Below are 27133 nucleotides of genomic sequence, written 5' to 3' on the forward strand. Positions count from 1 at the left end.
TAGGAAAGGGGTGCTGAGAACCAGGGCTCACCCTGCACCCAGGGCAGTCCCAGAAATGGGGGGCAGGTTCCCGAGAGCCGAGGAACAGGGACCCTGGAGACGGACCTGCTCCTGCGGCTGTTCGCTTAGGGGAGAGAGTGCTGGTTGTCAGCGGTTTATGGGACAGGGCATGTCTGGGGCAGGGGAATTCCTGGGGTGACCTCTGGGGTCCATTCTGGGGGTGCTGGGTCTCAAGTTGTGGGGCCTCTGGCTGCACCACAGTGCAGGTGGCAGAAAGAAACCAGGACTGGTGTGGATCTGGGTGTCCACATAACCCAAGGCCTAACTCGCCCGTTCCCCCAACTCCTGGGGCCCTGGGCCCTCAAGTGCCTGAGTCAGCCCTGGCCGCCTCGGACCATCAGAGGAGACAAGCCACAGGAAGACGCCAAGGGTGTCTGTGGGGCTCAGGTGCCAGGGGACCCTGGGCTCCCACGCAGCCTCCTGCCTGCCCTGCTGGTGCCCCGGAGGGTCCCTGACTCACTGAGCACTTCAACGTGGTAGTTCTTCATGGCCTCCCCAAGTTCATTGGTGACCACACAGGTGTACTGGCCCGCATCTTCCTTCTGGGCATTCAAGATCTGCAGCCCATGGGTGCCTGCTTGCAGGGACAGTAGCCAGGGTCACCCGCCTGGTCACATGACCTCAGGCCCAAGAACACGTCTCCTATCCTTTCGCTTCTCCCCCCTACACAGGGCATCACCTGGGAGCAGCTGGATGTTGTTCGAAGCCTCAAATGGGGTGCCATCCTTCATCCAGGTGATGGTGGGGGAGGGGAAGGCCAGTGCCTCGCAGATCAGAGAAATGGGGTTGTTGATGGTCACCATCACCTCCTCCTCCGCGCTGTCCTCAGTCACTCCCAGGATGGTGGGAACCACTGTGGGGGATGCAGGGGGTGTGATCGTTAACAGAGATCCCTAACCCTGGGCCCAAGGATCCAGAAAAATCTCAGACCGTGGTGTTTAGCTTCAGAGCCTAGGCTTTCTACCACTGAGCAATGCCACAGGGGAAGCTGGACAATTTCTGCCTGGATTTCCCCAGTAGTCTTTTAACATCCAGATGGTCTACTGATTTACCAGAGCCTTGTCAGTTCTGCCTGTGTTCCGGAGGGTTCCCTGATAATGCAGAATAGCTCTGCTTTCATTGGTCCTAAAATTTCCCCTTTCAGGTCCCGCAGGGGACTGTCCCCTTTACCACCAGCATTTTTAGAAACAGATTTTTATTAAGCCAGGCTGTGTCCCTCTCATCTACTAGCTCCCTGTTTCTCCCGACAAGACAGTTCATGCTGATTGCCCTCAGGAGATGTACACCTAGGGGCCCTGTGACCTCTCTAAGCCTCAGAGCTTCACTGCTGACACAGGGACAAGCACATCTCCCATCTCCTAGGCTTGTTGTGAAGAACCAACCAATCAGGCCTGTTCAAATGCCTAGCCCATGATTAATGTTCAGCTAACAGAGCTATTATTTTGTGGTGGTGGTGGTGGTGGTGTTACTATTGTTGAACCCGGAGAAATGGGGAAAAAAATAGGAGAGGGCTTTGTGGATGCTGTCTGTAAGGAGCTGGTCACCTTGGTTCTACCTCCCGTCGGCACCCAGGTGGCTGGAAGAGGCCCGGCACTTACCCAGGACACTAAGCTGGAAGTGTTTGGTCTTCTCCCCCACAGCGTTGGCTGCAATGCAGGAGTAGTGGCCAGAACTGGACAGGTTGGCCTGGAGGACCTGCAGGAGGGCTCCGTCTGGAGAAATGAGGTGGGCGTCTCCACCAGCCAGGGGCCGGCCATCTTTGAACCACGTGACCTTGGGCTGTGGGTGGCCTGTAAGGAGGGGGAGAGGCAGGTGGGACAATTTAGCAGCTTCTGACTAGGTTGGCCAAGAGGTCAGAGGCGGCTCCAGGATAGGGCAGAGGACATGGATTCTTCATCTCAGTCCCAGAGGCCCATGCAGCAGGGCAAGACACAGAGCAGTCATCAAGCCCGGCCTGGGTCCTTTCCTATGTGGTTGACTGCCTTTTCCTTATGGAGGAGTGGGCTGAGATGGCATGGTGTAGACAGGCAAGACAGAAAGGCAAGTTATTCCTTTCTCCTATCCATCCATCCACCCACCCACCTCCCCATCCATCCACCCACCCACCTCTCCATTCATCCTTCCATCTGTCCGTCCGTCCGTCCATCCATCCATCCATCCATCCACCCACCTCCCCATCCATCCATCCACCCACCTCTCCATTCATCCTTCCATCTGTCCGTCCGTCCATCCATCCGTCCATCCATCCATCCATCCATCCATCCATCCTTCCATCCACCACCCACCTCCCCATCCATCCTTCCATCTATCCATCCGTCCTTCCAGCCAGCCAGCCAGCCAGCCAGCCCAGTCCATAAGCATTAATGGGCGCTTACTCTGTCAGACACTGGGAAAACCATGGTGACAAAGCAGTCCTTGGGTCCTCAAGGACCTCTGAGCCCGACTGGGGTGTACAGATGTTCCAGGGTTACTACGGTCCAGTGTGCTTAGTGCTGGGACAAGAAAGCCCTGGGGCCTGGGGGAGCCCAGTGGAGGCAGCCCATGGGCCCAAGGGGTCAGCCAAGGACTCCTTGTGGGAAGTCCTGGAAGCAGAGGTCTGCAGTCGGGTGAGGAGTGGCGGGGCGGGGGGAGTGTTTGGGGGCAGAGGCACAGCGGTGCAGAGGTGAGCAGGGATGTGGTGCCAAGTTCATGATTTGAGAGACCCTCCGTGGGGAGCAGTGGGGCCGGGGGCGGGCTGGGACCCCCAGGGAACCCCTCCTCTCTGAAGCTGTCTTCTCATGCCTCTTCCCAGCCCACTGTGTGTGTGGCTCTTACCTGTGGTGTTGCATGTCAGCTGAGCTGTCTGCCCCTCAGTGACCTTGACTGCCTCCTCCAGGTCCTCGTTCGCAATCCTGGGAGGAACTGGGAGAAGCAGGGAGACAGATGGTTACTGACCAGGGTTGGCTGAACGATTGTGAGGCAGGAAGGCAAGAGCCCAGAACCAAGAGCCCAAGGCAGCTGCCTTCAGTTCCCTGTGCCTCAGTTTCCCATTCCCTTGTGCCTGCTTCCATGGGGCAGTTAAGTTCAATAAACATTTAGTTCTGGCTGAGGGAAGTACCAGTGCCTCTGGGGGAAGGCCCTGATCAGAGGAAGGCAGCTGGGTGGTGTTGAAAATATCTGCCCCCTTCCACTTTGGGTTAGTCCCTGCTGTTTCCAGAAAGTTCCACGGCAGCCTTAGAGCAGAGGTTGCTGATTAGGCAAAGAAGACAAGGCTTGGCCTCTCCCTCCTTCCTGTGCTGAGTCCCCTGCTATAGCACGAGCCCTAAGTCCTGGGCATGGGCCCCCAGAAGCTCCTAGGTGAGGGAGGAGGGATCCGTGGGGTGCACAGGAGGATGGGGCTCTGGCATACCCAGGACCTCGACGCTGAAGTTTCTCCGAGCCTCCCCAGCCTCGTTGCTTGCCAGGCATGAGTAGACACCTCTGTCTTGTTCCTGTGCCCGGGTCATCCTCAGCATCCAGCCGCCTGGGGAGGAAGAAGGGCGGGCTCCAAGCACAGCTATGAGCAACCTCTGTCCTAAGCTGAGCCCAGGCTGCTCACCAGGAACAGGAGGGCACCAGGTGTTGTCATTAGATGTGTGTGTGTGTCCCCCTCCCCCAGTGCTCCTTTCCTCAGATGGGGAAACTGAGGCCCGGGAGGGTAAACAGATGGAGGGAGCCCTCTGGGGTAAACTTGAGGACCCTGTTCTAGTAAGAAGGATCTGTCCCCTGGCTACCGCTGGTTCTGGGGATTGGCTGGGGCTAAAGGACAGCAATGGGCTCTGCAGTCCCAGCCCAGGCCAGATGCCCACATTCTATTCTAGCCGACCTAGAGAAAAAGCCGCCTTCTCCCAAGGACCTCTCAGAGGCAAGCCAGTTTCTCCCAGGGGAATACAATCAAGGCTCATCTAAGACCTGCCCAGGGAAGGCAGATACACAGGAAATGTCATTACTGCTGTTCCTGCACCCAGGGCAGACATCACGGATGGATTGCCATGTTCCTTTCTTCCCACAGTCTCTGAATTCCTATCACAAGGCATCTGGTAGGCCCTACCAAATGCCCAGAAGTGGTGCACAGAGGAAAATTTATTTGCCATCCCGGCTTTGGCTGTGTGGAACAACTGCTGAGTCACTGAAGCTGAGCTTCAGTGGTCTTGAAGTTCCTGCAAGATTTGGATGGGACACTGCTTCCTGGTCCTCAGTTTCCCCACTTGTATACCAGTAAGACCCATCACAAACCAAACTTTCTGGAGAGGATGAATATTCAGAGAAGGTGCTTAACTCAGCATTTCAAAAGTATGTTACTGTTCTGGAGGATGTTACAGATGGGCCGTGAGAATTTTTTTTTTTTTTCCTGCAGGACTTATCAGAACCTAAACTACGCAAATAGTCACTGTCAGTCTTCAGGAGGGGAACAGAGCAGGAAATCTTTTCCGAACTTATTTAAAACCCATTGTTTTTCCCGGAGTACCTCACCTAGCCAGTGTTTTTGGTTGCACTCTTGGGGGACCAACAGCTCAATGGTTATCCCAACCAGGCCTGGCAGCAAAGGGTCAGAGGTCATGGACATGTGATAAACAGAGGCAGAGGCAGAGGGCCAGACCTGATAACCAGATACTCCCCTGGCTGGCACCTTACCTGCCAAGAGGTAGGTGTCCTCCCTGGGGCTGATGGGCTCCTCTCCTCGGAACCAGCGGACCCCTGGGGGTGGGACACCTGTGGCTTCACAGAGGAGCGTCAAGGGGCTGTGCAAGGCAGCGGAGACGTTGGTCAGTGGGTCCAAGTCTCCGATGAGCTCTGGGGGCACTAGACACAGAGGAGAAACCACATTCAGGATGCAGATGGGCGCTGTATGCTCCTTCCCTGCCCCCTAACAGCTGTCCCCCCACAAGGACCCCCACCCCGACTCGGGAGAGTCCGAGGAGCAGAAGCGACAAGATCAGAGGGGCTTCCACTAAAGGGAGTGACTGGTGGCCACAGGCTCGGCTTTGGCTTCAGGCAAACACCTGAATGGGATGCCAGGAGGACTCAACAAGCACTTGGCACAGTGCCCAGGCTGAGCAACAGGACTGGAACTAGAGCCAGGAGGAACACAGATACACTCCCTGAATCTACACAGCAGTGGTTAAGTGGCACCTCTGCACTTTCTAAAGGATCCACTCCAAAAGGAAGCCACACTCTATCAGAAGGGGTAAGTGGGAGACGCCAGGGATCCCTGGGGGATGGAGGGGGGCAGGGAGGTGGGGGAGGGCACAATGGGAGAGGCCTCCCTAAACCCAGCCCTGCCCACCTTATCTCTTACCACTTCCTGCCCCTACCTTGAGGCACACAATAGGCGCTCAGTAAAAGATTAGAATCACGAGGCTGCTGCAGCCACCCTGAAAGTGCCATCTCACCCCTCCAGGCCTCTGTAGAGTCTGTTCCCTCTGTCCTGCACGCGTTCCCCTCATCCCGGCACCTGGTTAACTCCTACTCAGCTTTTACATTTCAGCTAAAAGGTCACCTCCTACAGGAGGCCGCCCTGACTTCCCATGACAGTGTTGGGAAGTACCTCACCTAACCATAGGCCCTGGATCCCCCCATTACACATGAGTCATACAGGATAGAGACTGCTTATTTCCCCAGGGCCAGGAACGGAGTAGAGGAACAGCAAGTATGGGAGAGAAGGAGGGAGGAAATGAGGGTGATTTGGAGCCAGTCCTGATTTTGAGAGCAATATTCAAGGCTTCCCCCCAGCAGTGGCCCCAGCAGTGGCCCGACTCCTGGGAGAACAAGGGGCTGTGCCCGCAGGTTGGAGTGGCCTTGCTCTCTCCAATCGGCCCCGCTCCCTGCCCTCCTCCAGCGCGCTGCCAGTCCTCACCCAGCACGGAGAGCGCAAACCTCCTCTCGGCCCTTCCGGCCACGTTCTCGGCCACGCAGCTGTAGCGTCCACTGTGGGCAGCCTGAGCCCGCTCCACGTGCAGGCTCTGACCCTGGTTCTGCAGCCGCAGGCCAGGCTCGGCCCTCAGTGGCCGGCCGTCCCGCTCCCATGCCACCCTGGGTGGGGGCTTCCCTGTGGCATTGCACTGCAGAGTGGCCTCCCCATCCTGGATCACAGAGACCTGTGTGGGGGGCTCCCGGGGGCCAGCGATCTGAGGGGGAACTGAGGATGAGGAGAATGCCTGTCAGGGCAGGCCGCCGTGGCCATGGGCACTGAACACTCGCCACGAGCCAGGCCTGCCCCACGCAGGCTACGCTCCCCCAGCCACGCGCTGACCTTGCCAGGTGACCTCACCTCTCGGGGCACCCATTTTCCATCTCTATAATGGGGTCACAACAGTACCCGCGGCCCCTCTCCCACACCCTGGGAATCAGGGGCAGGCCGGCTGTTTGAGGCCAGGGTCACACAGCACAGCCCTGACGGTCTGTGTGGGGTCTCCTTCTGCAGAAATCAGGCGCTTCCTGGAGCTTAGACAGTCACTGGGACTGTTTGGGGCAGGGTGTTATTGCATAGGGGGGATGCTCAACAATGCTCTTCCTGGTTTTATTTTCCAGAACGATTTTTACAAAGCTGCGTATCTAATTTCATCCCTGCAGGACAAGTCCACCCGGGAGCTTCACACACATTTTATATTGCTTTGTTTCCAACTGTTTCAAGATTTATTTGGTTTCTCTGGGCCAATGGGGGCTGCTTGGGACCCTGTCGTCCCTCTCTCATGCTGCTAACGAGCTGTAGCAAGCTGACTGGCGGGGGGCGGGGGAGGGTGGTTCATAAAACACCAGCCATCTAAGTTCTCATTGCCACAGTTCCCGCCTTTGCGGGGATTCTGGAGGGTGTGGTCGGCCCTACCAGGGTGCCTGGTTGCCCCCCCTTCTGGCCCCTTCCACCTGGTTCAGGTCATCCCAGCCCGGCTCACCATGCACCTCCAGCAGCTGGTCCTGGCTGCTATTTCCCGCCACGTTGCTGCACTCACAGGTGTACGTGCCGTCCTGGGCCAGCTGGGCCTGTCCCAGGTACAGGAACCGCCCCACAGCTGACACCTGCTCGAGGCTGTTCCCCTCCCCTGGCAAGGGCTGACCTGGATGCAGCGAGAAAGAACGTTTGTCCTCCCCTCCCCCCATCCTGGCCAACTCCTGCTCACAACTTCAGGTGTCCGCTTCCACATCACCTCGACCAAGAAGTCTTCCCTGAGTGCCACAGCTGCTCCTGGCACCCCCTCTGAGGTCCCACAACCCCCAGGCTTCTCCTCATCACAGATCTGCCTGCAGAGCAGTGTCCCATCCGAATCCCAGCCCAGCCCGGGACCTCCAGGAAGGCAGACCCTGCCTCACATCCTCCCTGGGATCCTTAGGAGCTCCTTGGGGCCTGACACATAGTCGGGCTCAACGAAGGCTACCGAATGATCCATTCATCTAGCTGCAGGCACCTGGGGAGGGAGAGCAAGCAGCTCCCCCTTACCTTTTCTCTGTCCATGTTCTCTCCCCTGCTGGTCTGCCTTGCTGCTCCCAGACTGATCCCTAGCCCAGATTTCTCCTCCAGCTCCAGACACCTCCCCCTGACTGCCCACTTGACATCTCATCGGGTGCCTAACAGAGGGCTCCAAATTAACAAGCCCCAAACTCCAGGTCTGCCCCCAGACCTGCCCCCCAGTCTCTCCTTCTCGGTGATGCTGGTACTCCTCTCCTGACTCTCAGACCAAAACCTCAAGTTACCCCGACTCCTCCTTCTCGCTTCCTAACCAACCTGGCAGGACATCTGCCAGCACTATCTTCGAAAGGCATCCAGACTCTGGACCCCTCTCGCCACCTCCTGGCTACTGCCTGCTCCAGGCGGTCAGGATCTCCCGCCTGGAACCTTGCACCAAGCCTTTCAGGGGCCACCCTTGCTCTCAATGGTCTGTTCTCAGCACGGCTGGCAGGGTGAATTTGTTAGAAGATAAATTGGATTGTGGTCCTCCTCTGTCCAGAGGAGGTAGCCCCATTCCTCCCAAGGTGAAAGTCAAGAACATTAGAGTGGCCTCCCATCCAGCCCCCATCACTCTGGTGACCATCTCCTGGTACCTCTCCCTTGTTGACTCTGCTCCAGCCCATTTCCTCTTTGCCTGCTCTTGAAACATGCTTGGCTTATTCCTGCCCCAGGGCCTTTGCACCTGCTCATACCGCTGCCTGAAATGTTTTTCCCTGCAATATTCTCATGTTCATCCCTCCCTCACCTTCTTAAATTCTGCTTGGCGAAATATCCCTGGTCACCCAGCCTGAAACTGCAAACATCTTCTCCCTCTTTCAGTTTTATTTTTCTCCATAGATAATACTTTCCATCAAAGTTATTCACTAACTCTCGGTTTATCATCTGACTACCCCAATCCACCACCATATTTCCAATGCCCAGAAGGGGGCCTGGCACGGAGAGGCTCTCAGTAAATATTGGTTAAATGAATGAATTCCAAATATTTATTGAGCACCTATTTTGTACCAGGTACTGACCTGGAATTCAGCCATAGCCAAGACAGTGCCCCACGGGGCTCAGACTCATAGGAGAACAGACCCTGAAAGACTGAGATGGCTACATGACAGGTTAACACACGGGGGCCGTATCCAGGAGGCCCTGCCCTGGCCTGGGGGGGGGGGGTCAGGGAGGGCTTTCTGGAAGAGAGGCCTAAGGACCAATCCAGCTCTCGCCGGCTGGGAGGGGCTGGGGCCCCTGGCAGACTTGGGGACCGAGCAGAGAGGGGCTGAAGGCAGCGTCACTTCTGTAACCAGCACCCTTACCCCCCGGGCCGTAAGCCCACCAGTCTCCAGCTCAGCTAGGCTGTGGGGTGGGGGGCACCCAGCGAGGGCAGGGGCACCGAGGGTGGGGCTGGGCGAGGGGAGCAATCATACCGTCCTTCCTCCAGGAGATCTTGGGGAAGGGGATGCCCCGACATTCACAGGACAGCCTGGCGGTTTGCCCCTCGGTCACGGTCAGGGTGCGGGGTTCCCTTGAGGGGAACACAGGAGGCACTGAGGATGAACAGAACAGAGAGAGATGTGGGGTGAGTAGTGGGCTGGGGAGGGAGAGGGATGGGCAATGGAGAAAGCCTGTATCCTGGGACCACTGAGGCAGCATTCCTCCGGGGGGGCGGGGCGGGCAGGAGAGCTAGCTGCGGCAGGGGCAGGGGGAGGGACCCCAGAGCAGCCCCCAAGACCCTCACCCCAGACGTTCAGGTTGTAGTGCTTCTCCGAGCGGCCTGCCTGGTTCAGTGCCTCGCAGGTATAGCGGCCTGCATCCCCCACCTCTGCTCTGCTCACCTGGCCAAGAGCAAGAATGATCCATCAGCAGGGGCAGCACAGAGATGGGGTTACCCCTGGACAGACTTGTGACCTTGGGTAGGTCACTTTACCTCACTGCATTCCCCACCACCACCTGGAACCCAGGGGCAGTGAGGGCACCTCCTCTCCCACCTACTGCCCTGTGACGTTTCCAGAAGCCTTGCCTTGTGGTGGCCTGACGTGGGCCAGGCACATGGAAGGGGCTCCCCATAATGGCAGCCCTGCCAGCCTCACCCCACTTCATATCCACAGCCTGGCCCTGCTAAGGATGGTGGACATGCGGCTGGGCCAGCCCCTCTCCTGCCTTTAATCTGCTCCTGGCCTCTTTGGAAAGTCCACCAGAACAGACCAGAAGGGAAGGTGGAAAATGAAGAAGGATGAGGGCAGGAGATCTTGTCCTCAGAGGTCAGATCCTGACAGAGGGGGTGATGAAGCTAGGTCGTGGCTTCGAACAATGAAGGGGGGAGGGGCAGGCATTCCGGGCAGAGGAAACCAAATCGAGGTGCTCAGAGTTGGGAATGATTGCATCACAAGGTGGAGAGGGGTGATCATGCCCCCCCCCCGCCCCCGTCCTGTAGCTGACATGGATGAGCTGTTCTAGGGGCTGGCTTTCTTTCCATAAGAACCCCAGCCACCCCAGGAAGGTGGTGGCAAGGTGCGTACAGGTGACGGACCTGAGGCCCGGGTGGTCCTAAGGCGGCTCAGTCGGGAGGAGGTGGGGCTGAAAAGTAAATCCAGGCCGACCCCGGAATCCCTGACCCTAACCCACCCTTCCCTCGCTGGGCCAGGGGCCCGATGAAGGGATCTAATGGCCAAAGGCCAGGAGGCTTTTGAACAAGGAGCGAAAAACAGGTGGAAAGAGAAAGGCTCAGCTTTATGGGGACTGAGGGAGGCCCTGCGGCGGCTTCTCACCAGGTCAGGAGGTTGTGCCCCGGGCGCTGGGTCACACTGAGCTGCACTGCTCTCGTGGGGGCACCTGCAGGCCCCCTCTCCCCCGGGCTAGCTCTGCTGTGGGTGAGTCCCTGCCGGCCCCCCGAGAGGCCACCCACCTCTAACAAGGCCTTGTCAGCAGAGAGGTGGACGCCGGGCCGCAGCTCCAGGGGGCGGCCGTCCTTCCTCCAGCTCAGCACGGGAGGGGGCACGGCTCGGCTCCGGCACTCCAGGGCCGTGGACTCGTTGACCACAACGGACACGTTCAGCTCTTCCCCGAGGATGCTTGGGGGCGCTATGGTAGGAGGGCGGGAGAGGAGTCTCAGGCAGGTGCAAGGGGTCAGCACCATGGGGTGGGGAGTCTGTAACCCTCTGACCCTCCCCTCCAGGACCTTCCCAGTCCTGCGCCAAGAGGAGGCTCCCAAATCTGAATAGGCTGGTGGGTCGTAGTAAGGTCGATATCCCACGTGCGATTTTGTGCGTTAGCTATACAAGATGATACCATCGAGGGAAAGGGGACCCCGGACCTCTCTGTATGAATTCTTAAAACTGCGTGTGAATTTACAATTATCTCAAAAATTTTTTTAGAAATAGAATATCTTTATTTACTTTTTTAAGTTTTTTGAAAAGTAGATCCCCAAGACACCTTTTCCCCGGACACAAAAATAACCAGAGCAGTGTCGGGGTTAGGAAGGCAGGGGCTAGAGTCAGAGCCCCTGGGTCGGAGGCCTGTGTCTACCACGCAGGCACTATGTGAGGCCCTGGAGATGTTACATGGATCAGCCTCTCTGGGCCTCGATTTCCTCATCTGTAAAATCGTGGGGGCTCTGTGAGATTAAACACAATGACACAGGGAGTACTTCGGCACTCAATCCCATGAACTATCACTCCAGCGAAGGAAAGAGCTAGAATGGACGGCTTCCTCACCCCTCCTGCCCAAGGCTCTGCGTTTCCCAGAGCTCTCTCGTGTACCTCCGCAGACCTCCACAAAATCCCATAAGAGGAAGTGTTAAAACAACAGTGACTGTAACTGTGCGTCGTGAGGGTAGTGAATCCCATGACACTCTCTGAGGTGGGTGCTATCTTCACCCCATTTCATGGATGAGGAAAGGGAGGCTCAGGGGCGCCTGGGTGGCTCAGTCGGTTAAGCGTCCGACTCTTAATTTTGGCTCCAGTCGTGATCTCAGGGTCATGGGATTGAGCCCTGCATTGGGCTCTGCACTCAGTGTGGAGTCTCTGTGTCTCTCTCCCTCTGCCCCTCCCCCTGCTCGCTCGCTCGCTCTCAAATAAATAAATAAATCTTAAAAAAAAAAAAAAAAAAGAAAGGGAAGTTCAGAGAAGCAGAGTGAGCAGCCCAAGCTCACAGAGCTAGGAAGTGGCAGAGGCAGGATTTGAACCCCACATCTATGACACTCACGAGTTCCAAACACCCACCCCACTGCCTTCCTGGAACAGAGTTACCCCCTTTGACCTGGCGCAGTGAGAACTTCTGGTTCCTGACGTGGCCCGGCGCCCTTTCCACCACGTCTCGCTCCTTCCACCTGTCCCTGAACACGGAGCCCCTGGCTGTGCAGCCGCCCGCCCACCCACCTGTCCACGACAGGCGAGCTCCCCTCCAACTGACCCCACGTGATGGCAGCCACAGTCGCAGGCTGGTGCCTCCCACAGCCAACTGCCCCTTGCCCTTCAGACGTGGTGGGGGAGCCCCCAGCCCCAGCTTCTTGAGCCACTGGCCTGGGCCAGACGGCACCCCGAGCTGGAGACTCACTGTAGACATACAGCACGACGTCCCGGCGGTCCTCACCCACCGCGCTCACGGCCACGCACGAGTAGCTGCCTGAGTCCGAGGCCCGGGCTCCGGCCAAAGTGAGGACCTGGCCCCCGGGAAAGACCTGCATCCCCAGAAGGAAGCCCACGTGAGCTTATGCACCTCGGGGGGCAGCACCCACACCTTCACATGCTGGCCCCAGCAGGCTCCAGACCCCAGAGCCCCCCACAGTGCAGGGGAACCAGGAGCTGGGCCCAGACCTCGGGACTGCTGCCAGCCGGTGGGCAAATGCCCTCAGCGCTGCAAGAGTCCTCTAGAACAGTGCTACAGCCACTGAGCTCTTGAAACAGGGCTGAACCCCAAGCATAAAATATACGTACAACAGACTTCAAAGAGTTAGAACAAAAAGAAAAATGTCAAATATCTTAATAATTTCTATATTGATCACATGATGCACAGACTTTTGGGTAGTCTGGGTTAACTAAAATATATCATTAAAAATTAGTTTCACTTATTTCTTTTCACTAATTTGAATGTGGTTACTAGAAAGTTTAAAATTACATATACGGCTTGGGGCATCTGGGTGGCTCAGTCGGTTGAGCATCTGACTCTTGGTTTCAGCTCAGGTCATGATCTTGGGGACTCAGGTTCGAGCCCCGCATCGGGCTCCATGCTCAGCATGGAGTCTGATTGACGCTTTCTCTCTCTCTCCCTCTGCCCCTCCTCCTCATTCTCTCTCTCTCTCTCTCTCTCTCTCTTAAATAAATAAATAAATCTTTTAAAAAAATTATATACATAGCTCGTATCGCTGGCATGCATTATGTTTCTGGAGACCATGAGGGTCTAGACTTCCCATTTAGCAGCTCTCCTTCCTCCCTTCAGTGAACCATCCTTGGAGGCCCCCGCTTCTCCCTCACTTCGGAGCTCCCAGGGCCTGACCTCTGCCCCTAGCTACCTCCTGAGGCACCAGGGAGGAAAGCCAGGGCTGCTCAGCCTGCTGACCTGGAGGCCCAAGGCCCCAGCAGTGGACAAAGGGTTTCCATCCTTCAGCCACATCAGCGTGGGGCTGGGGGCTCCGGTGGCATTACAGGTCAGCCGGACCGGGGCGTTGAGCAGCACGGGGCCTGGCAGGCTGGGTGGCAATGTGATGCGTGGAGGCACTGCAGGGTGGGGGTGACACGGAGCACAGGGTGAGCCTCACTTGGGGCGAAGCCAGGAGGGCCCCTGGCTGGGCCACCCCATAGAACACACAGCCACAAACAAAAGTGCAGACTGCCACTCCCAACACAGGTACATCACTCCACATTTCTCAAGGTGCTCATATCATCTTTACAATACCACCATGAGGCTTCTACAGATGGGGAACTGGGAATCAGAGAGGGCAAGTCACCTGCCAGCTAGACAGTGACAGAAATAGCACCTGAACTTGGGTCTTCTGGTCAGCATGAGGTCATTGTTATGGGGATGGCATGGGGTAACAAGGCTGAGGACCCGAGGGCAGGATGGATGGATGGATGGTGGATGATGGATGGAAGGATGGATGGATGGATGGATGGTGGATGGATGGAAGGATGGAAGGATGGATGGAAGGATGGATGGATGGATGGATGGATGGATGGATGGAAGGATGGAAGGATGGATGGATGGATGGATGGATGGATGATGGATGGAAGGATGGATGGATGGATGGATGGAGGGATGATGGATGGAAGGATGGATGGAAGGATGGATGGATGGATGGTGGATGGAAGGATGGATGGATGGATGATGGATGGATGATGGATGGAAGGATGGATGGATGGATGGATGGAAGGATGGATGGAAGGATGGATGGATGGATGATGGATGGAAGGATGGATGGATGGATGGATGGAAGGATGGATGGAAGGATGGATGGATGGATGATGGATGGATGGATGGATGGATGGATGATGGATGGAAGGATGGATGGAAGGATGGATGGATGGATGATGGATGGAAGGATGGATGGATGGATGGTGGATGGTTGAAGGATGGATGGATGGATGGATGGATGGATGGAAGGATGGAAGGATGGATGGATGGATGGATGGATGGATGGATGGAAGGATGGATGGAAGGATGGATGGATGATGGATGGATGATGGATGGAAGGATGGATGGATGGATGGATGGATGGATGGATGGAAGGATGGATGGAAGGATGGATGGATGATGGATGGATGATGGATGGAAGGATGGATGGATGGATGGATGGATGGATGGATGGAAGGATGGATGGAAGGATGGATGGATGATGGATGGATGGATGGATGGAAGGATGGATGGATGGATGGTGGATGGTTGAAGGATGGATGGATGGATGGATGGATGGATGGAAGGATGGAAGGATGGATGGATGGATGGATGGATGGATGGATGGAAGGATGGATGGAAGGATGGATGGATGATGGATGGATGATGGATGGAAGGATGGATGGATGGATGGATGGTGGATGGATGATGGATGGATGGATGGATGGATGGATGGAAGGATGGATGGATGGATGGATGGATGGATGGATGGATGATGGATGGATGATGGATGGATGGATGATGGATGGAAGGATGGATGGATGGATGGATGGATGGATGATGGATGGATGGATGATGGATGGAAGGATGGATGGATGGATGGATGGATGGATGATGGATGGATGGATGATGGATGGAAGGATGGATGGATGGATGGATGGATGGATGATGGATGGAAGGATGGATGGATGGATGGATGGTGGATGGATGATGGATGGAAGGATGGATGGATGGATGGATGGTGGATGGATGATGGATGGAAGGATGGATGGATGGATGGATGGATGGATGGATGGAAGGATGGATGGAAGGATGGATGGATGGATGGATGGATGATGGATGGAAGGATGGATGGAAGGATGGATGGATGGATGATGGATGGAAGGATGGATGGATGGATGGTGGATGGTTGAAGGATGGATGGATGGATGGATGGATGGATGGAAGGATGGAAGGATGGATGGATGGATGGATGGATGGATGGATGGAAGGATGGATGGAAGGATGGATGGATGGATGGTGGATGATGGATGGAAGGATGGATGGATGGATGGATGGATGGAAGGATGGAAGGATGGATGGATGGATGGATGGATGGATGGATGGAAGGATGGATGGAAGGATGGATGGATGGATGGATGGATGATGGATGGAAGGATGGATGGAAGGATGGATGGATGGATGATGGATGATGGGTGGATGGGTAGATAATGGATAAATGAATGGATGGATGATGGATGATGGATGGAAGGATGGATGGATGGATGGATGATGGATGATGGGTGGATGGGTGGATAATGGATAAATGAATGGATGGATGATGGATGGTGGATGGATGGAAGGATGGATGGATGGATGGATGGATGATGGATGATGGGTGGATGGGTAGATAATGGATAAATGAATGGATGGATGATGGATGGTGGATGGATGGAAGGATGGATGGATGGATGGTGGATGGTTGAAGGATGGATGGATGGATGGAGGGATGATGGATGATGAATGGATGATGGATGGATGGTGGATGGATGGTGGATGGATGGATGGATGAAAAGACTGACAAATAAATGGAAGGACAACTTTTTGGACAAGGACCCCTTTAGTCCTGGGGCAGCTCACCATTGACCCGTAGCCCATACTGTAGCTCTGTGCTGCCTGCCACATTGGATGCCACACAGCGGTAGCTCCCAGCATCAGAAAATCGTGCCCGCTCAATGTGGAGAACTCTCCCATCAGCTGACACTGTCACTCCCGTCCGGGCAGAGACAGGCTGGCGGCCCTTGAACCAGGAGATATCTGGGGGAAGAAGAGAGATGCAAGCAGTCTGGCCAGCCCTTCAGACTGCACCTGGATAATGAGCATCCACAAAAGGCTTCCATGGTTGGCCACACGGCACGCCTTTATTTCAGGCACTGGAGCAAGCCGGAGTTCTCCAGGAAGAAGGCTGGGGGTGGAATGGGGCAGTCTTGTCTGAGACAGGACACAGGCAGAAGGGACGTTCCATGGGATGGAGGCTGGGGCAGCCAGGACCAAGGAGAGTCAAAGCCAGCCCGACCCCCCTCACCTCATCTCCCTGCCAGGAAACCACCTTTAGAGGGAAACACGGTGCACTCTAAATCAGCACCCTTGTAAGCATGGGCCAACGTGTCCTCAGCTTCCTTACACCCTGCAGGGCCCACCCCGTCTGCCGAACACTCACACCTAGCCCCAAGCTCCTGGCCTTTCCCCAGCTGCTGGTCTAAAGAAGAGCCCCAGACAGACAACAACTTGGAGGTCCTGGTCCTGGCCCTGGGCCCCAGGGCAGTCCTGTGAAGTTGCAAGCTCTGAACAGAAGCCCCCTGCACGCTTGCTTCAGACACCAGTGCAAAAGCTCTGGGTCCTGGCAGTGACTGGCATATTGAGAAGGAAGAGAGGAAAATCTGGGAAATAGGGGAAAAGCCTACTGAGCGCTTGCTGTTCTGTCCACAGCCCAGGTGTTGCCTGGGGCACCGGCCAGCCTCATTCAATGGGGACCTGGGGCCGGCTTAGAGATGGCTTTCAGCCCAGAGGAGGGGTCTTACCAGGAGGGGGCACGCCCGAAGCCAGACACTCCAAGGTTACTGAGGCATTTTCCAGCACTGCCTTGTTCAGTGGGCCCGGCTCAATGTTGGGGGGCACTAGGGGAAACAAGGAGACCCCTGGCTTGGTGGATGCGGGCTCCGGGAGCTCACCCCAGCCATCCCTGATGTCCTGCCCCGGCCTTCCCAAAGGGTCTGGGCCATAAAAGCCCCGAATGGCTCATGTCCTCTGAGGGAAGAACCCCACTCCTGAGCCCGCACGAGAACAAGGCAGTGGGCTGCCCATCTTCATGGCTGGGGGCACAACGGGGATGACCCCAGTGCACAGCTCCGCGGGGACAGCCGACAGCCAGCCGGCATGATGGAAAGTGACAAGTCCAGGGATTCGCCCACACACGCAAGGACGTAAACGAACCCAAAAATGAAAGACGAGCAAAGGTAAGTGTGAATGCAGATGAGGACATGCTATGTTTTTAAAATCCCATCCCCCCCAGCCCCCCAGGGCAGCCCCGGGAGCCCCCCGGGGTCACCCCCCATCCGGCACCCTTGTCCTCACCCAACACCTTGAGGGCCGTGTCCCTTTTGCTCTCGCCAGCCAGGCTACTGGCTGCACAAGTGTAGACGCCTTCATCCCTCAGGTCCGCCTTCTTGATCTGGGGGGGGCGGGGGGGTGAGGGATGGCAGAGTGTGTGCCATGTGGAGGGTGGTCAGAGGGATGCTGGGACGTGGGGAGCAGCCAGGTTGCCGCAGAGCCCAGGAGCGGGAGAAAGGAGTCAAGGGGACAGTTTGGCTCCAGAGGTGGAGTTCTAAGCTCTGCATTCAGAGTCTAGGGATACTTCCCTCCCCCCTCCCCACTATGTCCCTCTGATAGCTGAAGCCGTCTAGGACCCCCGCCCCTCTTCAGGTCCACAACCCAGCACTCATCCTGCCCCCAGGCTGCCAGGGCCCCCCTCGGGGTCACCAGGACCTCTAAAAAGCGCCCCCTCCACCTGTGTCCAGTTGCCCCACCAGCCCTGGGGCCCCTGAACGTACCTGTAGTTTCCCCCCCAAGGCTGCCAGGGCCACCCCATCCTTCCACCAACGGAGACTTGGGGCGGGTACCCCAGTCCCCACACATTGCAGGGTCACAGGCTGCAGGAAAGGGACTGTGATATTGTCGCCCCCGACGATGGCCACCAGTGGGAGCTCTGGGCAGGGGAAGAGGCAGGGAGGGCGCAGGTCAGGGTCAGCAGGGGTGCAGTGAGCACCCAGCCACCCCCTCAACGCCTGGGGAGCAGGGAGTATCCTTACAGGGCTGGCCTCTGGCCTCCATCCACTCAACTCAACAGACCCTTGGCTTAAGGGGAGAGCACCAGACCAGGAGCCAGCAGAGCAGGTCTTCCCCTTTAAAATTCTCCTACCCATCCATCCACCCATCCACGTGTGCACTGAGCATCTACTCTGTACCAGGCTCAGGGGGAGAGCAGAGAACAGTGGCTACAGTGCTGCCCTCCCAGAGCTCCCAGAGCTGGGCAGGGGACACGGACAACCCAACAGGCAATTTTAATACAGTGGGTGGTAGGCTATGGCCAAGGTAGGCTAGGCAGGGCAGATCAGAACCACCATGGGATCAAGGAAAGGGCTTCCTGGAGGAAGGGGTGTTTTAGGACACACCTGAAAGAGAGGGAGGAGCTAGGCCGGCAAAGAGGAAGAGGGAGAATATTCCAGGCAGAGAAAATAGTATTTGCAGGCTTGGAGGTGAGAAAGCTGATGTATTTAAAGAATTGAAAAAAGGTCAGCGCCGTCAGCATGAAGAAAGCAAGTGAAGAGAGGGTGGGCTGGGGAGGGGAGTGAGAGCCTGCAGGCAGGACATGTGACAAGTGTGGAAGCAGCTGAGGCCAGCCTCTCACACCTGTGTCTCTTTGGGGAGCTGGAAAGTCCTGCCTAGAAATGCTGTCTAGAGAAGACCAGCCCTGGGCCCTTCCCTCATCCACCAGGGCAACAGAGGCACGGATGGAGGCCACAGCCTTCTGGCTCTGCCCACCCCTGGCACCTCAGGCTGCCCATGTCCCCTCACCATGCACGGATAGCTCCACCTCAGCCCCAGCGGTGCCCGCCTCGTTGGTGGCCTGGCAGGCGAAGAGGCCTGCGTGGCCCAGTTCCACGTGGTGGATGCGCAGCGTGGCCCCCTGTGAGGCCACCTGCACCCCAGCCAGCTCCTCGGCTGGGCGGCCGTTCTGCAGCCACCTGAGGGGGGTGGGGAGGGGGACATGTCGCTCAGCCAGAGGCCAGGGAAGGCAGGATGGGCAGATCTCCCTGGCTCTGCAGCCTCCTCCACCCTCCTGGGCAGGGGGAGTGTCTCCCATCCCCACCGACACCCCCAGCATGCAGTCTCTGCCTGCCCCCACCCCAGTCCTGGCCTCCACTGCCCCATACGCACTGGAGAGTGGGCACGGGGGAGCCTGAGGCCTGGCAGGGAAGTTCCAGGGGCTGTCCCACGAGGGCGGTCACCTGGCTGGAGCCTTCAGCCACCAGGAGCTGTGGGGGCACTGGGGGCAGGAGCCACCATTGGGAGTTTGGGACTGAGCAAACCCAAGTCCCCAGCACCTCCTGAGCAAGACCCTAACCTCACCCTTCAAGTCCCCCAGGAGGCCTTCTGGGACTACAGGGTGAGTGGTTCCTTCTGATCTCCCCACAGGCTTGGCCTGTTTATTAAATGTCTGTATCTCCCCACCAGACTGAGGCCTAGGAGTCTCGTCTGCCTTGTTCTCTGCTTTCTCTCCAGTACCACATGGGCCTGGCCCAGAGGTGATGCCTGAGAAACGTCTGTTGAATAGAGAAAGCAAAGGCCCACCCCACCCTGGAACCAGAGCCCACAGCCCAGCTTTGGGCCTCAGGGAGTCCATGACAAATGTCCGGCCCGTCGACCAAGAGGATCTGGAAGGCAGAGTGGGGTCCTGTCCCAAGCGACCTGGCTCGGGATCCCCGAGCAGGAACAGGAAGCATGATCCTGGGGCTCAACCCCACCCCCTTGTAGTTCTGCAGGACCTCCAGCCCAGATCTGTGTGTTCACCTGTCTCATGCAATACGGGGACGCTGGGCCTTCACCACCCTGCGTCTCCTCAGGGCCTGCAGGGACCCACACACAGTGGGCGTAGGAGGACTGGTCCACAGCCCAGGTGACTCAGCGGGGACAGTCCCCGGCTCACCTTGCACTTCCACGGAATACTGCAACACGGCCTCCCCCGCGGGGCTGCTGGCCACGCAGCTGTACAGGCCTCCGGACGCCTCCCCCAGCCTCTCCAGGCTCAGCACGCTGCCTCCCGCCTCCAGCCATGTCTCGTTGCTCTCTGCCACAGGCAGTCCCCCGTGGTACCAGGAGAGGGTGGGGGGCGGGTGGCCTCTAGCCACACACTCCAGCGCCAAGGGCCTCCCAGCCACAGCCTTCACCACACGAGGCCCTCCTCCAGCGCCCTCGATGGTGGGCGGGACTAGGGAAGAAGCAGGGGGCTGCTCTGGGACCAGAGGGGGACAGCTGTCTGCTCCCCACCCAGCAGGCCAGCGTAAGCCCCTCGCTGACCCACCTCCCCTGAACCACCTGCTCCCCGGGGCCCCTGGCTGGAAGCATTCTCTCCCTTCCTCTGCCCCTGGGCCGCATCGCTCCCCCAACACTGCTTGCCTCTTCTCTCCATCCCTGCCACCCCTGAGAGCTCCCCGAGAGCAGAACAAGAGCTTGTCTGTGTGTGCCTCAGCGTCTGCACACGGTAGGTCTCTAGTTCTGCAGAACTCAAAGTGATGGGCTCCCCAGGGCCCGAGACCAGAACCGCTGCTTCTTCAGGTCCCTTCCCTGGTCTGAGGAAGTAGACGCCTGGGGCAGGCCAAGCCCGGAGGGTCCGTGGGGGTTCAGCCCTTGATGGCCAAGGGGATAGTCCCCCCAGAGGGGGCCTTCTCTCTTCCCCTCCAAAGGGCCCCCCGTTGAGACCACAGAGCCCTCGCCAGGAGGCACGGGGACATGACTGCCTGGGATGAGCCTCTCAGTCTTGTCTGGGTCACAAGCCCCTTTGAAAATTGTATGGAGATGCATTTTCCACTGCGTTTCCAGGAGGTCCTCCGATCCCCAAATGAGAGTCCTCGAGATGGCAGCTGGGTGCATCCTCAGAGGCTGCCGGCGAGCCCCACATAGCCCAGCTTCCCTTCAGGATCCCCGTGGCACCAGCACCCAAGCCCTCTGCATCTTCAGGGGCCAGAGCTCAGGAGCTGAGTCCTCTTGAGGGGCCAGGATGACCCCACTGGCCTGCTCAGACCCCATGCTTGCCCACCTACACTCAGTTTTTCCTTCCCTCAGAGGCCAGCCCCTCAAAGTGGGTCTACACCCAGGTAAACAGCACAAGATATACATTCAGACCCCCGTCTGCACACCACGAACCAGGTCACATCACCTCCTAGCAGGTGACCCGCAGCTAGCCTCTCACCCCCAGAGCCCCCTGCACTCATGGGTAAGTGGGAGACAGGGAGACAAGGCCCCTGAACCCTGATGAAATGAGCTGATGCTATGAAAAGCCCAGGGGCCCTGGCTCACAGTGAGTGATTAATGAAGAGCAGTTAATTATTCACTGAAGAGCAGTGAAAGCGCTAACCCCAGACGGAAATGTGGGTTCTCCACTTGCCTCTGCCTGGGCCCCCATAAAGGCCCTTTTGCCCCCGGCCTCAGCATCCTGCCTGTCTGGGTGAGGGAAGCTGGATAAGCTGAGATGGCCATTCTCCCTGGGTAACTCTTCAGTCTCATTATCCTGGGCCTCTGGCCACTCCCCCTCGGCAACTACTGAAGACAGGCCCACCACGGCCCAGGGTCTCCCACCCCCACCCCGGCACTGCCGACCCCAGCTGACCACTGCTTGCTGCAACCCCTAGCCGCTCACCATAAACCTCCAGCCTGGTGTTCTTCTCAGTGACCCCCACAGGGTTCCTGGCCTGGCAGGTGTAGGTGCCAGCATCCACGCCCCGGGCCCTCCCCAGCTGTAGCTGCCGGCCGCCCCTGGTGTAGACAGCCTTGGCGCTGAGCGGGAGGGAGGCCCCGTCCTTGAACCAGGTGATGTCAGGAGCAGGCACTCCTCGGGCCTCACACAAGAACCGTACTGGGAGGCCCTCCATGACGGCCACCTCGCTCGTCTCGTTGGAGCCCCAGATGGTGGGAGGCACTGAGAAGGACAAGGGGGGGAGGTGCTGGTCACAGGGAGCCTCCCCAAGGCGGCTGGTGTCCTAACCCCAGAGTAGTAATCACATGCCCGTGGGCCACAAGCCCTACACATGTCACTGGCTCCTAGCACGGGGTGTGGAATGCGTGGGGCATGGGCACAGTAGAGCGTTGGGGACAGATGAGGACAGGCCTCTCAGGACCTGCTGATGTGGGACCCACCCGGTCATCACAAGAGGTGTGGAGATGAGAGGAGCCACACGTCCGGGCTCTGGACCCACTCTGCCTTTCACTGCACGACCAGGCACAGGGCACTTCCCCTCTCTGGCTCTCAGTCTCCCCAGCCGTAAAATGACCGAAATCAGGGGTTCACCACTGGTGACACCCATGGTGATCGGGGGCGGGTGTGGTCACAGCATGAAATAGCACTGCATCTCAGGACGGAACAGCTCCGCCCTTCCCAAACTCCTTCCATCCTGATTACAACAAATGGAAAGGCGTGGTTTGGTAGACTGTGTATGTAACCCTTCTAGTACTTTCTATATCAGTGCTCTCTTGCTGCATGTGTTTCCACAGCTTCTTCCCTGAAGGCCAGGTGGCCCCTGGCTTTCCACTTACAGTTGAGATACTAAATATCCTTTTAAGTAAGTGTGTTTCCAGGTAAGACAAGGGACTCGTTTTAAAGAAACAATCATCCCGAGCATGATCAGGAATAAGAAAGCTACAAGCTGGGGATGGGGACAGTGGGATTTGGGAATGCTGGGCCAGATTCCCTGTCCCTCCCCCCAGCCTTACTGGACCAGGGGTCTCCTCCTCCAGGGCCCCCCGTGTCTGCCCCATCCTCCCTCCATGCAGCGGGCAGCCTTGACGGCCGCCGCTGGTGTAGACAGCCTTGGCGCTGAGCTCGGGCTCACCCTGCATTCTGAGCTGGAAGTCCTTGGCCTGCTGGCCGGCGGGGCTGAAGGCCAGGCACTGGTACCGCCCCTCGTCCCCCAGGTGACTGCTGGTGATTCTGAGAACCTGGCCGTCCTCCTGGAGCTGGATGCGAGGGTCTCCTGGGGGGATGGGCCTGGAAGGGTCGTCATGAGAATACCACCAGTTAGGGCTGGGCTGCACAGAGGTGAGAAGCAAATCTGAAAGGTTCACAGTCGCCGGAAAGGTGCCCGTCCACCAAGGCATGCCTACGGTGGAATACTGTTCAGCCATGAAAAGCAATGAAGTTCAGGCGCACCTCACTTTCTCATGCGGCACAGATACCGCGTTTCTTACACATTGAAGGTTTGGGGCAAGCCTGCATCGAGCCAGCCCGTCGGTGCCATTTTTCCCATGGGATTGGCTCACTTTGTGTCTCCATGTCACGATTTTGACCATTCCCACAGTATTTCAAACTTCCTCATTATTATTATATTTGTTAAGCTGTGATTTGTAACATCTATCTGTTAACACGTGATGACGACTCGCTAAGAGCTCAGATGATGGTAGCATTTTTTAGCAATCAGCTATTTTTTTAAACATCTTATTTTTTTTTAAGATTTTATTTATTTATTTGATAGAGAAAGAGAGCACAAGTAGGCAGAGCAGCAGGCAAGAGGGAGAGGGATGTGGGGCTCGATCCCAGGACCCTGGGATCATGACCTGAGCTGAAGGCAGCCGCTTGACCGACTGAGCCGCCCAGACGCCCCAGGTAGGTACATTGTTTTTTTAGACACAATACTGTTTTATGTTTGACAGAGTGCAGTAGAGTGTCACGACTTTCATGTGCACTGGGAAACCCAAAAAGTCATTTGATTCGCTTTATTGTGATATTTGCTCTCTTGCCATGGTCTGGAGCTGAAGCCGTGGCATCTCCGAGATGGGCCTGAACCCATCCCTGCCCCAGCATGGATGAACCCCAAGAGAAAGCACACCAGTGGTTGCCAGGGGCTGATGGGTATGGGGTCCCCTTTTGGGGCAATGAAATGTTCTGGTACTAGAGAGAGGTGACTGATGGTGTGACCCGCTGTGCATGTACTAAATACTACTGAAGCGTGTACTTCAGAATGGCTGATTTTATATTTTGTGAATTTTACCTAAAAAAAAAAAAAAAAAGTTTACAACAAAAAGCAAGACTGGCTAAGGAATGAGAAAATCCTGCGGGGGGAGAGAGGGGCTTCCTCCCCAAGGCCCCCCTCCACCCGGCCCCAGGCTGGGCACCACCCCCATGCCATCCACTGGGAAGACCACTTACTGCCCGTCCTTGGTCCATTCCACCTGGGGCGCGGGGACACCCGAGGTCCGGCACTCCAGCTCCACCGCTGTACCAGCCAGGCCCAGCACCTCCTGGGCAGCCCCGGCTCCCAGCACGGAAGGAGGGACTGGAGGTGAGGGGCAGAGGGGTGAAAATTCCTCAAATCCTGCACAGGCAAAGGCCCTGCGGTGGGCCTTTGTCTGTGTGGGTCCCCAGCCCGGTGCACCCTTCCCTTCCCATCTGTCCTTCACTCGAAGCTCCCTGGCTGGATTGGGAGCCCGCTCTGCACCTTCTCAGCAGCTTGTACTTTTGTAGCATGTAACACAATTAACTACGGGGTTAATCATCTGACTGTCTAATGTCTGTCCTGAGAGCTCTGTGAGGACAGGGACGGCGTCTGTTGTGGGCCCCTCTGTGTCCCTGACTCCCAACAGGCAAAGTCCCCCTCCTCCCCAGCCCCCACAAAAGGGTAGGGGCTCAGGCCTCCCTCACTGAGCACGAGGAGATCGAAGTCCCTCTGGGCAGTCCCGGCCTGGTTCTCTGCCCGGCAGGAGTAGAGGCCAGAATCGCCCTCCTGGATCCTGGGAAAGTGGAGGGCCCGAGCCTTGTCCAGGAGACGGTGATGGCCCGTCTCGGGGATCTGGGCAAGAGAGTCCCAGATGGGAGCTGGTGAGAGGGGTCTGGCCCACTCTCCAGCACCAGCAATAAGAACCTAAGGCCCAGGGAGCTGGTCGGTGACTTGGAACCTGGGGCTTCTGACTCCCAAAACAGTGCTATGCCCCCTCCACCATGCAGCCCCCAGGCTTCCTTGTGGGAACGCAGTTCTCCACCGCCAAATGCATTCCCCCAAACCCCCGTCACATCTCCTTGCCACATCTGGCACATGCAGGAACCCACCCAGAAGGTCTACACCCTATCCAAATCCCACCCACGGCCCGCCCTCCCCCCCCCCAGAGGACACCCACCGGCTGCCCATCCTTGAACCACACGATCTTAGGGGCTGGAAAGCCATTCGCATCACACTCCAAAGTCAGGGACTGCCCGGCCATGCCTGACACATTGGACCTGCACCCATCCTCCCGGATGCTAGGGGGCACTTGGGAGCAAAGAGAAGCAGAGAAGCTGTCCCTGCCTGGAGAGCCAGGGCTACCCAGACCCCATCTGGGCCGTTCTTCCTGGCCTGGACAGCAGTCCCAACTCCTGCCCTTCCCCAGATTCTGGGGTCCCAGGATGCCCACCCCAGTCCCTGACCTGGCCACCAGGAGCCATGTGGACCTGGGAACGCCACAGAACCCACCCCGGGACCCACACACCCCCGCTGTCCCTGGGCACCATGCCACTTTCTCTGACATTCAGCTTTGCAAGATGCCGGAGCCCCCAGATCCACCTGGTTCTACTTACACCCGTTGTCATGGTCACCTGGAAAGGACCGGTGAGTCGTAATCCCTGAAGGTGGGGCCTGGGTATATCTTTGTAACTTCCCAGGCAAGTCATTATATAGCCGGCCAGGGCGGCTCGCAGCCTGCCCCAGTGTGAGCTCTCGGGCCCTGGGGAGCTGGCGCCACCACACCTGGGCATCCTGGGGTGCCACTGGGAGGTGTGTACAAGTCATCCCCCACCCCGGGGTCCCTGCTTACCATAGACCACCAGCTTGGCTCTCCTGGACGTGGAGCCTGCCTCATTGGTGGCCTGGCACTCATAGTCTCCGCTGTCAGTGGGAGAAACTGAGGCCAGAAACAGGGAGCCTTCATCCAGCACCTCCAGGCCCGGCCGGCCACGCAGGGGCTCCGAGGATGGGCCCTTCCGCCACGTGACCTGTGGCTTGGGCGTCCCTGGCAGGGCGCATGGAGTCATCAGCACGAGCACTCTGTCCTCCTTCCCCTCTGCGCCCACATTCCCCACCTTGTGCAAATGTCGCCGACGCTCCAGCAGTGATTCCACGCAGCCCCCTAGGCTGACAGGAGCAGTTCCCTCCAAGCTGCAGGCGCCCACACGCCCACTTGCCTCCCAGCCAGTGCTGCAGGGCCACCGGTCTCTCAGCGCCCTGAGGGTAACAGGCAAGGGGCCAGAGCCCTCTTCCCGGTTCCCTTCTCAAAGGGATCGTACTCCTGGCCCTGTTAGCTACCCTGCGCTCCTTTCTGCCGGTCACCCCCAACTTTCTACCGCGCACAGGATGGCTTACTTAGATTTCTTCTGTCTACCGCCCGTCTCCCCCCGCAAGGGCCAGGGTCTTTGCTCTGATTCCCTGCTGCCCCCCACCCCCCCGCCAGCTGCGAGCCCAGGGCTCGGCACATAGGGAGCACTAAATGAGAGAGCGAGCCTGCAGCGCTCAGCACCCGGTCTGTGCGCGAAAGGGGAGGCTCGGGCTCAGCTGGGCTGCTGTTCCCTCCACCGGCACGGGGCCTGGCACTGCTGCCCCCCCTCCCAGGCCCACCGCGACTCCACAATTGCCCTGGACTCCCTTCTTGGACACTACTCACACTGGATTGCCCAAGGTCCATCTCTGCCACCAGGCTGTTGGCTCACGTGGCCCGGCACACAGAGGATATGGAATACACGGCTGCCCCCCTGGGGCCGGGCACACGGGGGTTCCTCAGATCGGGGCTGCGGGCATGACCCGGCCTCCTGAGCGCCACACACGCCCAGTGGTCACAGCAGAGCTGGGGTCACACGCGTCCCCCCCCCCGCCCTGCTGACCTGCTGGACAACGTCAGGACAAAAGCGTGCCACGTAGGATGGGGGCACTCCTCAAACTCCGAGGACAGCACCCGCACGCCTCGGTCACCCCCCTCCCTCACGGCCAACGGTGGTCAACGGGACCCACAGTGCGGGCGAATCCATGTGGGCGAACGCAACGCCTCTCTCTCTCTCTCCCGGTCTCGCTCGCTCCTTTATCCTCAGCCCCGGGCAGGAAGGGAGGACGTGGCCCACCCAAGGTGTCCCAGGTGCCTTCTGGAGGGTCCCCGGCCCACTCGCCCTGCACTGAGCGCTCCACCTTCAGTTCTGGGACTCTGCCTGCCGCCGAGACGGCGAGGAGGGTCGTCGCCCACCCACACGCTGCG

General features: G+C 57.9%; 1 protein-coding gene across 1 annotated transcript in view; it reads right to left on the minus strand.

The window, feature by feature from the left end:
- Positions 1–27133, minus strand: part of HMCN2 (hemicentin 2) — a 150304-nt gene that overhangs the window by 50731 nt on the left and 72440 nt on the right. The window contains exons 26-51 of the mRNA XM_027616876.2: positions 25709–25903; positions 25037–25167; positions 24564–24711; positions 24072–24198; positions 22759–22913; positions 21570–21848; positions 19860–20141; positions 19091–19199; positions 18728–18897; positions 17704–17858; positions 17228–17324; positions 16675–16770; positions 15734–15910; positions 13064–13221; positions 12062–12185; positions 10413–10588; positions 9246–9342; positions 8935–9054; positions 6972–7133; positions 5936–6217; positions 4714–4881; positions 3449–3562; positions 2875–2961; positions 1659–1850; positions 740–913; positions 521–634 (exon numbers count right to left, since the gene is read on the minus strand). Of these exons, the coding sequence (XP_027472677.1) occupies positions 521–634; positions 740–913; positions 1659–1850; positions 2875–2961; positions 3449–3562; positions 4714–4881; positions 5936–6217; positions 6972–7133; positions 8935–9054; positions 9246–9342; positions 10413–10588; positions 12062–12185; positions 13064–13221; positions 15734–15910; positions 16675–16770; positions 17228–17324; positions 17704–17858; positions 18728–18897; positions 19091–19199; positions 19860–20141; positions 21570–21848; positions 22759–22913; positions 24072–24198; positions 24564–24711; positions 25037–25167; positions 25709–25903 (4089 nt within the window). The remainder of the gene's footprint in view (positions 1–520; positions 635–739; positions 914–1658; positions 1851–2874; positions 2962–3448; positions 3563–4713; positions 4882–5935; positions 6218–6971; positions 7134–8934; positions 9055–9245; positions 9343–10412; positions 10589–12061; positions 12186–13063; positions 13222–15733; positions 15911–16674; positions 16771–17227; positions 17325–17703; positions 17859–18727; positions 18898–19090; positions 19200–19859; positions 20142–21569; positions 21849–22758; positions 22914–24071; positions 24199–24563; positions 24712–25036; positions 25168–25708; positions 25904–27133) is intronic.

The sequence above is a fragment of the Zalophus californianus genome, chromosome 13 (genome assembly GCF_009762305.2).
Source record: "Zalophus californianus isolate mZalCal1 chromosome 13, mZalCal1.pri.v2, whole genome shotgun sequence".
NCBI classification, from domain to species: Eukaryota; Metazoa; Chordata; class Mammalia; order Carnivora; family Otariidae; genus Zalophus; species Zalophus californianus.